The sequence below is a fragment of the Chaetodon trifascialis genome, chromosome 4, assembly GCF_039877785.1.
Source record: "Chaetodon trifascialis isolate fChaTrf1 chromosome 4, fChaTrf1.hap1, whole genome shotgun sequence".
NCBI classification, from domain to species: Eukaryota; Metazoa; Chordata; class Actinopteri; order Chaetodontiformes; family Chaetodontidae; genus Chaetodon; species Chaetodon trifascialis.
Window position 1 is genome coordinate 21744085 of NC_092059.1, and position 19187 is coordinate 21763271.

Sequence of the window (19187 nt, forward strand, 5' to 3'; positions counted from 1 at the left end):
TATGGTCCATAAAAGTGTGTGTCTAAGGAAGGCAGATGCTGTAAAACCGCTCCGGAGATCATTCATGGGGTATACAGATTGACAAAGAGGACCATAAGCTGGACTTTAAAGATAACATTTATGCTCTAAATATCATCATTATAAGCCCTGTATAATACTCCTATAAGATTAAGGGACCTAGGACGTACCTGGGTGTGACTATAATAGAAAGATTTTAGTAGCTAATTACAATAACAACAATATTATTACACATAGGGTATTTTCTGTCTCGTAATAATGAGTTAATACCCCAGTACCTTCATCATGATGCACTACACCAACACCTACTTTTTTGTAGTAATTCCTTCATGAGGTATCAGTATAATAAATGTTCAGATGGCAGCGTATTCTCCTGCTTTTTATTCCCTTTTATTTCGCTGGCTCAGTCTGTGTATCCTTTTCAAAGGTTCTGCAGATAAAGAGAAGAAGATTTGTTTGTCAGTTAGATATGGCAGTCACAGGCAGTGATGCATTAATCATGCTCACAGAGGAATAACACACCTACAGTTAGGAATGCCACATCGACTACGATGGAATGTGAAGGTCCTGGCACAGAAATGTCTCTTTGTGACATATCTTTAGCAATTATTTAAAATTCTTGAAAAAGTAATATCTGACTCACCACCCCTTGTTGTTTGTGAAACTAATGAGAAACAGCTGACAGTTTGCTAAGCCCCAACCCCTCATCCCTGTCAGCTTTTCACTTTGGCACACATATTTAGTTTACCGCAGTGGCAGATTCACGACTCAAAGTTTCCGGTAATTTCTTTAAACAGTGACAACTGTTGCTAGCTGATTTCATCAACTGTAGCTAGCTAGCTTATTAAGCTAACATCAGCTCCAGAACTTGTTGCCTGCCTCTGGTTGACTTTTTATGGTTTGCAGCTCAATTTTAAAATGAGAATCTTGTAAAAGTGTCTTAAATATGCACCTTATCATGTGAAAAGATAAAAGGCAAAAAGTCAGCATCCTCAGCAATTGATGCACGTAGAAAATCATTAAAATACAGACACAGCATTGTTCTTATACTGTAGAACAAGTTAGGTCTGCTGTTATAAGTATAATGAGAAATGTGAGATCAGACTATTCTTTTGTACTAAGATAACCATACTGAGCTGCTTAGTTCACACTCTTGGAAAAGCTAGATAGGTTAGCTTTATTGACCAGTGTGTTTGTCTAATTTAACACAGTATATCTTGGATATTGAGTTTTGCTAGGGTTGCTGCAGTTGAAATTAGTTAAATTTAACTAAATCCAACAGAGCTGCTAACTTTGGCCCACACCCTGCAGCAACCAGGACACACAATGGGGAAATATTGCACAGCATGGAAATACTGGTCATGCATGAGGTTTTAATATAACCTATAAGTCCACAAAATCTCAAAACTTTCAAACAAGCAACTAGGAAAAAAAACTACAACAAGGTGACTTGAAATGCAAGTGCAAGTTTTGATTTGTGTGTAAGCTGACAAGCTGAGAGGTTTGTGTTAAAACATTACTAAACACAACTTTGTAATGACCCATCATGCCCTGGTGCTTTAATGAGGAGAAAGCAAAGATCAGACATCTTTCTGAAGAGGCTCCTTCAGCAGACATTAGACTGACCCCGACTGTCTCGTTCACTGTCTGCACCGCTTGGCCTCTCAACACTCGTTTTGAGTGAGTCATAATGAGCCATTCTGTCCTGAAGGTCAAGCATCAGGATTATCTTAAACGACTCTTGTAGCCCACCATACCACTGTGTCCGCAATGTGATGAATCAAGGGCTCTGTGGGTAGTGTTAAAAGTCAACATGATGTCACACTAAGTCAATACTGTAGAAATATTTTGTGCCATGTTGTTGAAGGAATAGTTCAACATTTTAGGAAATTCTTTCATTTTCTTGTGAGAAGATCAATACCACTCTCTTGTCTGTTCTGCAATTAGCACCCGGTTAGCTTAGCACAACAACAACTTTAAAAAAAAAGAAAAAATCTATATGTGAAGACCAAAGCGTAAAAACATCAATTTGTGGTTTTACAGGGGGTTATGTGCGGGACTATTTCTTGGCTGGTCACAGTGACTGGAGTTTTGATGTCATTGTCAAGTTGCCAAGCCAAGAAATAGTCCTGTACATAACGGATATTGTCTGCGTTGGTGGTGCAGCCAGCGACTGGTGTGTGCTTCATACTGAACAGACACGAGAATGATATCAGTCTTCTTGTTTTACTCTCAAGAAAGCCTACAAGCATATTTTCAAAAAATATAACTTTAACTTTCAGAGGTTTCAGCCAGCTTTAAGTCAACTACATCCATCACCTACATCCTCAAGGAGCCCTATGAACTGAGCAGGAACAGCAGTGCCTTGCCTTCCTCCATTTACTCTGATATGACACTGAGAGGAGAAAACATCTCCCTCGGCTTCAGGACCATTCAGAGCCCTGCTCTGCTGCTGTACGTCAACTCTTTCTACAGGGAATACCTGGCCCTGCTTATCAACAAACATGGTGAGGACACTGAATTACATTTTCTTTTCTTTTCTTTGGATTTAACAAGATTGGCCAAATTAAACAACTTTTCTTATCTTATCCATCCTGCAAGTTCATTTTCCTCTCCTCTCCTCTCCTCTCCTCTCCTCTAGCTCTGTTTCTTTCTCCCTCTGGATTAAGTGTGCTGTCCTCTGCTGCCGCCTTCTCCGTGCAGCCAGGCTAATTGTTATGCACAGTGTCAGGTTCAAAGAAAACATTTGGAGCAGTTACTATTAAATGATAATTCTGTTTTCAGCAGGATTTTTCCTTCTCTTCTTCTTGCCATTGTGATTATTTATTGTGTTCAAATTTTCATCACTCGCCTCGCTGCAGAGCTCCACATAGCTCCAGCAGGCAGGAAGCAATTCCCGCATTCCTGCATAGCATAATAGGATTTATGATTATCCAGTGTGTGTAGCTTGTAAATATAGCTGATATTATATGTTATTTCAATTAGCGTGAAGGTTGAGTTGAAGTGTTGGAGATTTCTTGTGTAATATTGAATACAATTGATTGTCATTATCACAGCAAAAGGCAAACTGAATCCTTTGGTGAAAATATTTGGTGGTATCCTTTCAGCTTTTTGAATAACTGAGTGGATACCAGGTTTTGGGATAGTTGATTAAGTCAGGTATCCACACTCTTGCTGAAGTATCTAATTCAATCAAAGAGAGGGCATTCTTTTCTTTTAAAATGCGTTTCTCATATTTTTCTCATTGGCTGCAGCATGAGCCTCAGCTACAGCTAGAGACTATACTGTCTAAGTCACTTGCTGAGGGCATGCCCTCTGCAAGACTGTTTTTATTATCAAGATGTGCTCTTGTGATAAGAGATTTGCTCCCTATTAGTCTGTGTTGGAAAAAGAAGTAGCATAGTGAGTCATAATTAGAAAAAGAAAATGGGAAAGGACATTAAGTATGTGTTTGGATTATTAATAAAAGATTATTTCCTATCATTATGGCTCATCGGTAAACTCTGCAGACATCTAGCATTGAAATTATCTCCGCAATGTGGAACTTTAACATTGTAAAAAATTGGGAAATTAATTTGATATCATAGAATGTTATTCATGGAGATAAAGTATTAATCCTTGTAGCATGAAATGATTTGTATCTTCTTAATTCAGCAGCTGCTATCTTAGAACATCAGATATCTGGATGAAATGTTCTTTCTTTGAAGGAGTGAATACTCTGAGATGGTCAGAGCTAAGAATGTGGAAATGTTGGAGTAACATGGCTAAAGTGCTTGGTTAATTATCAAAGAGCAGTTACATTTTGTCTTGGGTCTTTAACTTTGTTTGCACCTGTCAGCAGCACTCCAGAGATTTGAACAGATTATCTTTTTATCGTTTCACAATATGTCCTTTATTGTTGGCTCGTTGTTGTTAAGTGTTCTATTTACCTCTACAGTTTTCAGCAACCTCTTGTATTAGATCTGTTTTATATCTCAAGGTAATAATCATTATTCAGTGACCTCTCTCTTGAAGTCAGATCGCCCTTTAGGTACAAATAAAGCTATACTCTTCTGTAATGTAATAGGTATAATCTGAGGTTGCACCACTATGTGATGGATACAGAGTAAAAGCACTTTGGCTCCTGGAGTATATAAGATAAGGCTCTGCTGGTATCATAGCTTCTCTCAACAAGCATTGACAAAGACTGGACATTTGTCAATGAACTCTTTGATTCTGTATGTGCTTGCATTAAGGATTGTAAGACTGTTTCGTTGTTTTGTGTTTGCAAAGATGAGCTGGAATTGAGGTACAAGATGCACAGCAGCAGAGATGTTGAGGTGTTATGGAGCAGAGTCACGAACTTGGCTGATGGACACCTGCACACAGTAACCATCAGGAGACTGGCAGACACCGTCTCTGTTCAGGTGAACACACAACACATAACTCACACTGTGTCACACAGATCACTGCAAGGAGGGATGTGTTCAGACATAAACACTGTGAAGCAAAGAAGAGGAGGAAGTCTTCTGTGATTTATTTCAGATGCTCGCTCAGCCACACATTTAAATTTTAATTTAAACAAAAACACCTGATAATGAGAGGAATCTGCAGGCAGTCTGCACAGGGACACTACTGGGGCTGACATTTGTTGTCATATTATTAATTGACACTGCTGGCCAATTCTTATGTTATGACCCCACAGATCACTCCCAATGCAAATGAATCATGCATACAAGGATATACTTTGTACTTATGTTCCACGCTTTCATATTGTTATATAATCCAAAATGGGACAATCCCCGTATCCCTGCATTCTTAAGTCCAATCACACCAACAACAAAAGACAGACAGACAGCATCCTGAAATGAAAATGAAAGTCAGGTTGTCTTGAACAGATTCACACAGACCAATCCAGGTATTTCAGTTAAAAGGTATCAGCTATAAATCCAGATGTTGTTGTTGAAAAAACATCCTTCTGTGCTCCGTTAAAACACTGAAGTCAGCAATTAATGATATGAAAATGAGCATCAGAGAGCAACAATCTTCAAATGATATTATAATAGACTGGAAATGTTACTAAATTGTAAAGAAAAGATCAATCCCCTTAGGCGTGCCAGAGGAAATGTTGCCTCGGGCCCCAAAATGTCCAGAAACAACTGCGACCACATGAAAGCTTTTGGAAACCAAATAGAATAAGATTCCATAAATGCTACATTTCCTGTTTTCAAGCTGCTCTCTATTTCTCTGCTTTCTGCAGCTCCACCTCAGTCTCAGGTTGATTAACATTAGCAGATGTCTTATTGATAAATGATTCACTGAAGCCCAAATCCCTGTGTTTGCAGGTAATACATTACACCCTCTCTGTTTTATAATACAGGGTGTCTCATTCTGAGGAACTGAACACCTCAAAACCTGCACCACTTAGACTTCTCTGCTCAGCTACTGTGAACCACTGCATCTCAAGGGTCAATTGGTTTCCAGCTTTGGGGCTGAATCTCATTTGAATATGTAGGGAAAAGCAGAGGTTGAGCCTCCTCTGCAGCCATTTGTTGAAGTTTCTTCCCAGAGCAGCACTTATTTAAACACTTAACAGTGACAAACTGTCAAGGGCAGATTTCTATTGTTGTCAGTCGTTGCTTCCCACTGCTAAGCTTTTACCTTCACGGATGTGACATACATTATCTTTCAGATCGACCAGCATGCCAGAGAGGACTTCAACTTGACATCTGATGTGGAATTCAACAGCATCAAATCGCTCATTGTGGGCAGAGTGCAGGGTAAGAGCGGCTCTCTTAGTGCAGACTCTAGCACTTTGACAGACTCATTTGAATAACAGCGCTGAGATGTTTGGCCTCATGCGACAAAACACTGGTCTGAAGCTCTCTGCAGTTTTCTGTTTTTCACGTTGGGTGGACGAGTGGGAAATCGGCAGTCTCTGCAACAGCTGTGGTGCTTAAAACAAAACAAAAAAAAAAGAACGAAAAAGATGCTAAATAAGAACACAGTCATAAATGACTAAAGGTGGAGTTGTTACATGGCATTAGATGCATTTTAGAGCCACATGGGTAAGTAAAGTCTTTGTGCTAATGATGTTTTTTTCACTTATTGTTTTTCACCAAGTTCAGAAAATACAGCATACGTTGGTGAACTTTCCTCTGTGTTATTGAGGTGGTGAATAATTCAGTCTTTATGTCTGTCTAGCTGAGCAGGGCTTCAGACAGCTGTAATGGTAATAACTTTGGAAAAGGTCCTTCACTTTGTATGGTAATGAGAAGAGATTGAAAAGAACAAATGATTTAGAAGATTGGAGTCAGCACCCTGTGATTCAGCATAACAACCAATAAGTCTCAGCTGCTGTGGGTGGGGTCAAATGAAACCAGGAAGTCAGACAGTACAGTTCACTCTCTCTGTCGGACTGAACATTTTACTTTCAAATCACTCCTCTGCAGGACTGATCTGTCCTCGCCAGGCTTCTCTTAAAGGGTAAAGGCTTTGTATCACAGTTACAGCCTTTGTGTTTCCCTTTGTTACATCTAATATTTACTTTTGGATAACACAATTTGAGACAAAGTAAAAAAGCTACACACCCCCATCCCTAAACGACTGAATGTGTTCATTGCCAGTGACTCCCAAAATGACATATATCACCGTTGGAGAGTACAAGCAACAGGCGCACTGGACCTTCTTCGTACTGGATTTTCATTGTCATGTGGTTTACGTTGTCAAAAGGTCGTAGTTTGCTCAGCTTTAAGCACCAAAGGTTAGGTTTAGGAAAATGATGAAAATGACAGTGATGGTTTGTGGCTGATAAGACCTACAGTACAGCTCAAACATGATGGTACAAGTTAACAAAGGTGGAAGAAGTTTTCCATACGAAAGTAATGGCACAAGGACCGTCCCAGGTGCTGAATGATTACAGTGCATACCACATGACCACAATGTCATTGGTTCAATTCCAGCTTTGTTGCATGTCATACCACCCTCTCTTCCCGCTCGTTCCCTGTCTATCTCTTCAATATCAGTCTCCTATTTTTATGGATTATTATAGATTTAGCATCCATTAACGTTGGTGACCGATGCTACAAGAAGTTGGTACTGCTTCACAATAAATCATTCATTCATGTGTTAGTTTTTTTTTTAACGGATGTCTACCTGAAAAAGATGCCACCAAAACTCAGCAAGAATCACGAAAATATCTCCATCCATCCATCCTTCATTTTCTAACCGCTTATCATGTTGAGGGTCTTTTGGCTCTGGAGCCTGTTATACCACACATTGGGCGAGGGTCAAGATATGCAGTGAACAGCTTGACAATCACAGGGCCAACTGGCTCTTAAAGGATGCCTGATTCTGCTAAAAATAAGGGTGTTTTTGCCAATTTTTTGTTTCATTCTGGTTCTTTCTCAAGTAATATACCAGAAATAGAAACCAGGAATCCAGAAGAAGTAGAATCAGAATCGATAAAATTGTTGAATGTCCCAAACCTCGGCTGAGAGGATGAACAGTTTTTGAACTACAGTAATGAATACATTTACACATTCAAAAATACTATCTATAGGTCTCATGCCCTCCAATCAACTCCAACCACCACATGGTGCACATGTGAGAAACAAGTAAAATTGATGCCATTTTTACTTCAGCTCCTTAATCCTTTAAAAAAAAACAAAACAGGTCATGTTAGTATGTGACCCAGCCTTCTCTCTGCTGAGCCAGAGGACTCAGGCAGTCATATCAGTATCAGAGAGGCAGCAAGATAGTTGATATACTGTCACTCCCTGCCAACGCTGTCATCCATCAGCCTAACTAATGGACCAGGAAAGAATGGAGAGACTGAGAGGCTCACGGACAGGAAGAGAGAGAGATGATGAAGAGAAAGGGAGAGTTGGAGGTAGAGAGCAGCAGCTGGGCGGAGGTGGACGGTAATCTTCAGTTCACGGATACAAGCTCAGTGCTGTCAGTGTGGGGTTTGACATCCAAACTTCCAATCATCTGTCTTGGTGAGGGCAGAGATTCTATTCAACACTAACACTCTACATTCTAGGATCTCCTGTGCTTCATTTCAGTTGTTTCATTGCAAATGTTTGGTTCTTTTTTTGGACTATATTCTTGGATCTAGGTAGAGATAAAGTGTGTCTTCTTTAACAATGGAGAAAAAGTACAGTACACTAATGCAGTGCTCTTATTTTACATCTGTTACTTAAATCTCTAAAATCTCTAATCTCTATTAACTATCTCAATAATCCCCCACTTCTTGCAGGCTGTTCAATAAATATCCATATTTCACAAGATACATATTTCAAAGTTGAATTATTTCTGCTCGAAAGATTTAAAACTAAATCAAACCTGATCAAATACGTAGCTAATAAACAGCCCTCTCCAGCCAGGCCACTCTGTAGTGTCCCATTAATGCGGTGAAAAGAAGTATCTGTCAGGTTATAATGATGTGCTGGGTAATCAAACTGCACTGCAGGAATAATTATAGTTCATGCTGACATTTATTGAGATTTTCATTTAGCCTGTGCCATCACAAATAGTGATGTTATGAGTACATTAACTGCAAGTGACACACAGTTTTGTTATGGCAGGTGAGAGGCAATCCAGTGACAGACAAAAACTCAAGTTTTACCCATAAAAATATTGTCTCTGACATTCAGCACAAACACGTAAAAGCATAAACATTTTGATCTATGCATGTAGATCATAATATCCTGCCGGACAGGCTTATTAGAAATCATAACATCAATTTCCATAATTATGCAGACGATACCCAGCTATATCTCTGTAAGCTCAAACGACTACAGTTCTAGCAACAGCTTAATTGCATATATATCAGACATCAGCTTGTGGATGACTCAGAACTTCTTACAGTCAAAACAAGACAAAACTGAGATCCTTGTTATTGGAGCAAAAGCTGAGAGAGAAACTGTCTGAACACCTAAATCTATGTGCACTACACACCAAGGAACAGATCAAAAACTTGGTGTTATCATAGACTCAGACCCAAATTTTGAACATCACATTAGAAACATGTCTACGGTGTCCTTCTATCATTTAAGGACTATTGAGTCAGAGGATACTCATGGTCCCAGGAGGATAAATCCTAATTTTTTTGATGACCCCCAAGAACTTTCTCTCATTACACTTTCACACTGAAACCTGGACTTGTACACAAGAAATCTAATAATGTAAAAGGCAGATTACCATGAAACTTGCTCAGCATATTCATGCTCCAAAGGGAATAAATCCTTTTGATTTTAATGACCCAAATGCCTCCCCTCCAGCACCACCGTTACTGTTAACACTCTAAAAATAGAAAAGTAGCTGTTATGTAGCTTGTTTCACTCACTTTCATATTGTAGTGTGGCTTGAGACTTGCTTTATATATTAAAACCGCTACTTATGGTGTGTGGCACTCAAAAACTAGCTTCTATTTCAACAAAACAGGTCAACATCTTGTCTCCTTTTTCGATTGTGTTTTCCAACACAATGACAGAACACATCCCTAATCATTCATTTGAATGAGGTGGATCCGTTGGAGTCTTCCAGCAAGAGAGTTGAACCTCCTCCTTTAACTGGATTTTCTGTATTGTATATTATTGTCTCACTGGCACCCAAAAACAACAAGCCCCCACTTAAACAGCCCCTGGCATTTTTTTAACCCAGTTTTCCATCTGAACACCCACTAGGAAAGAGAAGGTGCTGATCTCCTTACTCAAACCTTTGCAGGAACACAAGGAGTAGAAAACCGATCGGAGGATCAGCCGGTCTCCCCAACAGTAATGTTCAAAGATAGAGGAGATGTCAAGTGCGAGTATTAAGTGCTGATGCAGAAGTAGTGCAACCTCTATGTACTGTGGCATGACAAAGGGAAAGGATACAGAACATGTTTGATGCTGGACACTGTGATTCATGTCCTCAACATGAGCCATTGATGTTTAGATTTTAAATTTAAGTAGGACCTCCAACAAGCGTCTCAGTTGCCTACAGTTGCCGTTACCTTAACCGTAGCAGACATGAATGTTCTAGGAACAATTTTTCAATATCCTCCACCCTCAGGGGGAGGGTTGGAAAACTCAAAATGGATATTAAAATGATCAAGACATAGATAGATAGCCCTTATCATCGCATACGTGGTCTCATCAAGATAGATGTTTATCACTGCTGTATTTTAATTGTGTAACTGTAACTTGCTGATAACAAATGCATCTTCTCACTCTGTCTCTTTTGTGTGTGTGTTTCTCTCTCTGCGCTCAGAGTCTGATGAGTTGGATGAAGAGTTGGCCGGGTTGGCCTCTCTTGGTTTCAATGGCTGTCTGTCAGGTGTTCGCTTTAACTCCATCAGTCCTCTGAAGGCTGCTCTGCTGCACCCTGACAGCCCTGTTAGTGTCACCGGTCCTTTGGCCCAGTCGAGCTGTGGTTCGTCCTCTCCAGCTAATCCCTACGCTGCAGAAACCACACGCTCCTTATCAGGTACAAGGATCCGACTCAGCCCTTATGTCTCATACTATACTACAGAACATATATGTCATTAGCTAACCACCCAAGCCTCTCCCAGAGTGGGAATCTGTCTGGTGTGCCTGCAATATTATTCTTAGGGCTCTTCATTAGACTTTTTTATGGGCTCATTAACCATCGTCCTCGGTAAGCAGGCAGAGCATTGGCACTACAGCAGATGAGATTAGTCAGACAACTGTAGTGAAGTCCTTTGAGGCTGAGCTGAGGTTTTCCACGAGCACTTTTTGACTGATGTTCTCTCGCTGACTCTACCTTCTCCTCATCTGTCCCCATACACTCCTTTACCTCATCTTTCTTATTTTTTTTTATTCTTTTTCACATTCCTTTCTAGCTTCTCATCTTTCTTGTCCCCCACTCCCTCCTCCTCATCTCTGCCTAACCCTAACCTCGTCCCCTAACCCTTTCTTCTCTGTGTCTTTTTCTGTTAATGTTTTTGCCTTTGATTTCTGGACCCCATTTCTACTATTTGATCTTTTTTCCCCTTTCTGTCTTACTCTCTACAGACCAACCTGGTTCAGTGGATCCAGGTCAGCCTTTAGTCAACACCATCAGGAGTGACTCAGCTCTAATCGGAGGTAATGAAATCCATCATGGCACTCAAAACTTCATATTTGGGAAGATGTGGCTTAAAAACAGTCTGACATTGTAAAGAGAATCTTTGAGGGTGAAGAAAAAAAAGGCAGAGGGGAAGAGGGGAAGCAATGGTTTGGCTGTTTAATGATAAGATTTTGGGCCTGAATTCACACAATGCATGAAAACTTTGCTGACAAAAGGATTTCAGATTTTCCCATTTCCATTTTTAAACCACTTTATTGGAAGATTCAACTCAGTCAAGCACTATTTTGTCTCCCAAGTTTGCTTTAGAAATCAAACTAGAAGATTTAGTGATTTCAATTTGGGGTTTTTTTATACCGAAAACAAAACTCTGGAAAAATGCTACAGGTAGGATGCATAATCCTCTTTTGGGGAATGGAAATCACAAAGGAAAACCCCGTAATCCTTAGTCACAACCTTGTGCTCACAGCAACTGCAGTGTTTTTACAGTTTTTAATGTGGTATTTTAAACTCAGATGAAATGTCAGGAGGGTGAAGATGCTAAACCAACAGTGTCTCAAAACAACACCCATTAAGATACCAATGCTCCTCTGCAATGTCATGCACGGTGATACTGGATGCAGTATTTACAATGTAACAGAGGACAAAAATAGTCTGAATTAATCTTAAGACTTTGTTCTTTAAATGTAAATAGCTTTTTTTCAATAATATACATTCTAAAAGAAACAGACATAATCATAGAAAAGAAATTACTCAGGGTCAGTCTGTAAAACTGCTCCATAGTGCTTCTGCAGGTCAAAACCTCCACAGGGTACCCTTAACGCACAGATATGAGATATCAATCATTCCATCAATGTAGCTTTGCCAAGAACATAAGCAGATTTTGCAAAATTAAGTATTCCTTGAAGAAATCAGGTTACCTGCATTCATGCATGTGACTCTGAAGCAAAAGTCATCTCTCTGTATTTTTGTGCTTTAAGGGGTAATCGCTTTGGTGATCTTCGTCACTGTGTCCGCATTGGCCATAATGGCCAGATTCATCTGCAGCAGGAAAGAGACGTATCGAAACCAGGAAGTGAAAGCAGCTCAGCCTGAAGATGGCCACGAGATCCCCTTCAGCAGCCAGGCGGACTCTCAGGGCGCTCCCGGTGAAAACCAGAAGGAGTATTTTATTTAGCAGGAGCCCTGACCTCCAGCTGACCTGACAGGACAGAGTGGGAGGATTTACCAAGAGCTCAGTGCTTTACTAGACACAGAGCGCCTCAGCCGCTGGCACCAGTGACTGAACAAGATGTGAGGTCAAAAACAGAACAATTCATGATTTACTTTCCTTCCGTTCTGGTGTCACTTTGAGGGTGTCAGTATTTAAAAATGTAAATGATTATTTGTGTGCTTATACTGTAACACTATTTCTCTGCCATATTGAAATGTTTAAAATAACTTATTAAAAGGCAATGTGCAGAATAGATGTGATGATCCAAACACAACTTTGTTCCGGTTGAACTACACTTTTGGACTCGGTGTTCATTTCTAAACAAAACTTTTTCTATGAGGATGATGTGAGATGTCAGAGCCATATACTTTGTGTCATAATGCGGGAAGACTGGAGGACATCACATCAACACAAAAGAGCTCAGCCATAGCACAGTCCCAGAATCAACTAAAATCCATCTGTTATAACTGAACAGAATTTCAGCACCTGCTGTATATATAAATACAAAATTAAAGTCAATGGAAAAACTTAACTTCCACACTTTATCTTTGAGTTAGTCAGGAGGCTTCTATGTTACTCGCTGTGCTTTATATCATGAGAAAATTAAAGATCTACACCAAGTTTTTACATTCACGTCCTGCCTGTTCACCTGCCGTGAGCAGCCAGCATCAAAACTCTTTCAACAGTGAAGTTTAAGGCAGCGTGGACTATAAAACGCAGACTGTCTGTCACTTCCTTGGCTCTGAAAACATTTAATGTGTTTTTGCTGAAGCACTAATCTGTGTTTGCCTGACAGGTAGACGAGAAGAGATAATCAGAACAGGAAATAAAAAGAATTGAAGAGAAGCTGACAATGAGACATAAATAATGCAATGAAAACCAGCCATCCAAATATTCATATTGGATATTTATACTCCACTGTCTCTGCAATAGTTTGGATCAAGGGTGGGTTTTAAGAGGAGAGAGGTAGAAAATGCGATTTTCCCATCTCAGTATGGGTTTATGCTCAGTGATTTTACCTCATTACTGCTGACTTGAGGTATTTGTTCTTTGTTTCTCTCACACAACTCTGTCTCCACGATGTTTCTATTGTTAAAATAATAATGTGCAACATTTTCATATGAACATGTCTCTTTTGATACTCTTTAGCACAAAATAATCCCACACAATAGCGATATATACACTTCATGAAAGCGCTTACATTTGAACACCTGCTGCCTGGCACCTCTTTCTCTGAAAATTCCTGTGGCGCATTTAAAGCAATTCATTTTATATTTCCTGGGTGGTTAACAAGAGCCACGATTGCCGCCGTGCATGAACAATGAAAGGAGTGCCACAAAGCTCAACTAAGAAGTCCCAAGGAGACTGTTTGACAGGAAATGTAGAGCAAAAACACCAGACACCAGCTCAGTGTTGAAGATGTTCATGTAATTGACCACTTTCTTGACTCGACTTGCCCGCCCTGCTGACCCGACACATTACTCGTTACAGAAGTGCTAAGACAAAACTGTGTTACCCTTGAAGATGACCGACCATTCATCCAAGATGCCTCATTAGTACGAATAATTTAAACCTTCTGTGGCTCTACTGGCTCAGAACAAATCTTAAAAACTGCCTTCCAGACTAAACACAGTTTCAGTTGGGTGATCACATTTAGATCTGACATTAACACGTAATCTGTAGATCCCGTCTTGATAAGGAAAAACACATAATGCAAGGTGTATGTGCACACAACATAGATTTAAAAATGATGGCTGTCCGTGGCTGTTATCTGCTATCCTCATCTTACTTTTCATTATTATTACTGTACTACTATAATATTAACTAACTGATCAGGAATCAAGACTTAAGCCAGGTGTAAATATAAAGGCCAGTGCTGAGATGTCATTAGCCAAATCAAGAGTTTTCATGATTCATACATTGACTGGTGTCATTTGTGACTTCCAGATCATTATTAGGCATTCTTTCACTCTGATCAGTGTCCACATAATGTAGAAATTGCACAAGGAACTGTGCTCCAACAAAACGTCAGGTGGGTACCTGGCCTCAGTAACCTCCTGAAGTCCTGAATGCACAGAGACATACACTTTGCTTCTCCAAACTAATGTCAGCCAGCCAAACAACTGCTTCTCAACTTTTTCCAGATTAACCTAATTTAACAATTCACCGTGCTTATAATAAGTTAATTGGGAAATTTGTAAAAACCTGCCTCATTGAATGAAAGTCACAGCAATATGTTTAAATCCACCCACTACTTCATTTAGCTGTTAATGTGTGTTAATGTCATGTGCCTGCTCAACACTTACAGTTACAGTTTGTCAGTCGTTACCTTCTTGTTTAGACAGCAGTAGCAGTGTTGTTCCTTTAATACAGTATGTGTTGCTCACATGTGAAACAGCTTGTGCATTAAACAGTATGGTGTTTACATTTATAAACCATGCTCCTATATGATGTGACCGCTGTCTGACTCTGCATGTCTTACTGACAGCATGGAGACTATGAAACTAACAGATCAAGGTGTTTACACGAGTCAGTCACAGAATCCCAGTACCAGTGTGCATGTAATCACAGCCTCGTGGTCATCTGTCAAATCCCTCTCAACAGCCTGCACATAGATTTGTATAGCAGGAGTTTTCTATTTTAAAAACTGGCTTTTCAGCTGCTGTTTTCTGAATGTTTGAGGAGTCATGTCCATTTTTGACTGGCAGTGGTTACTTTGTGCTGACAGGAGCCGGTGGAATTAAGCTGAAGAGCTGTAAGAACAAAGTAAAGATGCTGTATTTGTGAATAATTGTAATTTCAGTGATCTCCTTTGAAAACAATCTAGCCTCTTCTTTATTATGATGGTTTGCTTAACTAGCAAACTCACTGCTCCATGATAATAAAACAGCTTTTTTCAAATACTGAGACGTGTTTGATTTTCAGGGAAATTTCCTGTTGTGTCCGTTTCTTGAGGCATGACAAAATAATGCAGATTGATGCAGACACCTTCCACAGTATATGCAGTATTTGGCATGTGTTATTGATGGGCATATGGCAGGCAGGTGCAGTCTTAGACATTATAATAAAGCCAAAATGCAGCACTGGCTTAATCTGCAATCTTAGCTGTAAAGAATGACTCAGTGGGCATATTTTACCTATTTTTATCAGGTTTATTATTTTAACTGTTGAATTATTCACTAGAGATCTTTTGTGTGTGTGTGTGTGTGTGTGTGTGTGTGTGTGTGTGTGTGTGTGTGTGTGTGTGTGTGTGTGTGTTTCCGCATGTACCCCATCAAAGGAGTGTTTGAGGGTTAGCATTTGATTTCAGGGTTATGGTTGGAATTAGGGAAAGGTCTCGGAAATGCTTTACGTCAATAAAGGGCCTCAGATTTTTACACACTGACCAGTATTGCTTTGAGGAGGCCTCTCATTAATTTACAGCCATTTTTTAGCCCTTAACCCTCATCCTAATTACCACATCTACATGTCTATCCCCATTCCATATCCTTGGCCTAATTAACCTTAAAACTCACTCTTAACCCTCAAACAGAGATCATAAGATCAAGATCGTAGCACAGATTTTTTCGACATACACACTTCAGCAGTATACAGTGTGCTGTATTTGACAAAGGTCCAGCAGAAATACGAAGCACAGATGTGTATTTCTTATGAATATGGTGGTTGTTGTCTACCAGCTGGTTGTTGTTACTGTGAGTCCAGTTGTTGGAAGCAGACAGTTCAAACATGAAAAGCTTGCTGTGGGCTCTGGTGGTTAAAGAAGTTAAAGGGTAATACGTTCCCTCCTGGGTGCAGCTGAGGAAATGAGATGATAGGAGCTGTGCAAACCCTCTTTCAACTGGCATAACAGCTACTTAACTACTCCTTTCTAGGCGTTTATTTGTCTTTTAGAGTCTGAGTCTTTGATCAGTTGAAGTGATGTGCAGCTTTTTATCTGCATCAGCCTGCTGGTGGAACCCATTATGACTGATGGGGCTGCCCTTGATATCAACTGAAATACTGAAAGTGTTTTTGCCACTGACATATCGACTCAGATTGTTATACTTAGTGTCTGACAACTTTATGGAAAGGATCCCAACAGAGATAGACCTTGTTGCTAAAGAGAAATATCCTTTTTGTTTAACCAAAAACAGCAGCTGTATCTCTCTCCTCAAAGCCACCAAAATCCATTCACAGAAACAGTCATTTTATCATTGTAAAACACACTTCATTCAAACTCAAAAGAAATAAAACTCACCAAAACCACCTTGGTTTGTTTTTTCACCATTCCAACGGTTCCAGCTCTGGTTTTGTTGAAATAAACCTTTAATTCACTGAGTTAGATGTGAAAATATTGGGAGGAGTGTGAGGGAGGTCGGACATCAGAAAGGCAGGGAGAGAATATTCGCACCGCCTGCAGCGCTCTCTCTCAATGCTGGACCATTTACCAAAATTGTTCTCCCCTTTTTGGACACAAAAACATGGAAAATGGGCCGATGTTGGAACATACAGACATACTGTTTGATGCCTGTTGTCATATACTGTATATACAATACTGAAAATAAGGTACTGTACATTCTGACCTGCCTGTTGGATATGCCAATAATTGCTGCTGAGGGCCTCAAAGTAAACTTTCACGGATTGTGTGCAAATTCAAATCCTGTTGTAGAGAAAAAAGGATCATTACAGTAGCAGAAAATGCAGTGGAAAAACAGTGTTTCTAAGCAGCTGAGGTCTTTTATTTCCCTGTTAAATGAAGCTGAAACACAGCAACACTTTCCCTCTCTACAGCAAATTAAATTAGCATAAATTTACATTACAGATTGTTTTTTTCTCCTAAACTTTTCAGGGGAGGGTTTTCTTTATGCACTACATGACATTATTGATGGGTATTAATATTCTTCTGTCTGCAGAGTGGAGATAAAGACGGCTGACTAAATGACTCAAACTGAAACATCCAGGAGATGGAAATGTCAAAGTAATTCTTTATGATGATGAAATTCCCTCTCTGTTCCAAAAGATTCAGATTCAGAAACACCCCTGACACTGGAAATGAAGCCAGCTTTGATTTTGTAGTAAGTTACACTGTACAACAGAACTGAAACAAATTAAGCAGCTACTTTTTTTTTTTTAGCATTCCCCTCAATAGCAACGAATATAAATCTGATCTAAGCTTTGGCAAATGATTCACTCAATACAATTAAATCTTCAAGAACTAAACTCACTTTTAATGAAGGCATAAAACAAACCTGGCAAACACACAATCAAACAAAGTATGCAAGTTAGAGCACTTCAGGAAACTTCAATTTCCCAAATCAATGTGAATTTTTCACTTTGAGTATTTAGCAACTTGGATACACCAACTACACACCACACCAACAAAATCTGTTTGAATATACTGTACACCATATTAGATGCTGTTCATCATTAAATATATATGAATCAGGACTTAAACATCAACATGTCATCTATCAGATATGAAAAAAACGTTTTAATCTTAATCCACAAGATGCGGTAACTTTCAGGCTTTAAAGTTCAGCAACATGTCAATTTTTCACAGGGTAAGAAACAAGGACTCACACTTCTTTGTAAGGAAATCTGGCTTCAGTCCAAATTGATGAAAAGCAATGAAAGGCCGTGCACACACACAAACACACACACAGGTGTCTTGCGAGTAGACCTGTGTTCAGCTGGCTGGAGCTACACAACACAGCGCTGCCAAAAGCTCTGCCAAAATCAAGGACCAGAACTAGCTGCTTAGTCAACAATGGAAGTAAGTGCTAATTTATTGTTGTGCTAGCTGCTGATGTTAATATCACTTGTGGACTTCATGTATTTGTTTACAAGATTAATTACTCTGTTTCCTGTGGGGATTTGATGGTTCTGGCATGAAGCACAATTAAACTAGCTTTCATTTGACAGTCTATACATGTATGAATTGAGTGTGGTTGTTACAGCTAACTCTTAGTCTGATTTATAATGACTATCATTGAGGTTGCACAGTGTCCAAAATGGTTTCCACAGTTTCACTTTTTACCCCGATACTGTACAACATAACGTCAGTAAATAGCACAAAGCATGTTCACATAGCCGATCTGAAGCTCATATATATATTAGAGAAAAACAAAAGAATTAAAGAGACAATAGATCAAACATTGCTGAATACTACAGCTTTCTGTGGACAGAGTGCTGCTTCCTGAATTATAATCCGCTCTTAGTTTCAGTTCATCACTCCTGACTCAACACCAGAGCTTCATTTGGAGCAAAAGGTAAACCTGCAGCACCCCAAGAGAATTCTGATTGAGCTTTTTGATTTTAATAAAGCAGACATACCTGCAAAAACTTTTTACTATGTTTGCTTGTTATCTGCATGAGGTTAGAGCCCCCCACTTTAAAGAAGACAGATTCAAAGTGGACATGTGGCACAGAGTGAGATGACATCCAATTATCCTGTAATGGAACCATGGGGAGTACAGGTCTGACAGAGCGTCCATTGTAACTGGAATTAGGAACAATTTAATTAAATATCCTCTGTATGTCCCCCAGGTACTTAAAATCCTATTCAGTGGGTCATTTGAACTCAGGGAATGATCACACTAAATGAAGTGGACACACTGTGTGTTTCTAGATCTTTGACCTTCACCCTTTGCTCTACTTTTCTACCCTCAGCAGCCTTCTTATGTGACCTGTGTTAATACCTCCTCATGATATAAATAGTGTGTGACTGAAGGAGATGTTGAGTGGGATGAATGATTTTGATAGATGCTGTTAAAATTGAGAAGTTGCCCACAATTCTTGAACTTCTAATGTATAATGGAGCAGTAAATGCTAGTAGATGTTACATGAAATCAGCTAGATTTAGCCTGTGCACCAGGGTTGCTACTTTTCTGAGTCTTATACTTTGGTAGATTAGACTGTGTAGGAG

The 19187-nt window shown here is 39.5% G+C and overlaps 1 protein-coding gene across 1 annotated transcript in view; it reads left to right on the forward strand.

Moving 5' to 3' along the window:
- LOC139330459 (contactin-associated protein-like 4) overlaps positions 1-14454 on the forward strand; it is a 106392-nt gene extending 91938 nt beyond the window's left edge. Inside the window, exons 19-24 of the mRNA XM_070961380.1 lie at positions 2301-2525; positions 4291-4424; positions 5690-5777; positions 10255-10470; positions 11019-11090; positions 12051-14454. Coding sequence (XP_070817481.1) covers positions 2301-2525; positions 4291-4424; positions 5690-5777; positions 10255-10470; positions 11019-11090; positions 12051-12247 — 932 coding nt within the window. The 3' untranslated portion in view covers positions 12248-14454. The remainder of the gene's footprint in view (positions 1-2300; positions 2526-4290; positions 4425-5689; positions 5778-10254; positions 10471-11018; positions 11091-12050) is intronic.
- Positions 14455-19187: the final 4733 nt, after the last annotated feature.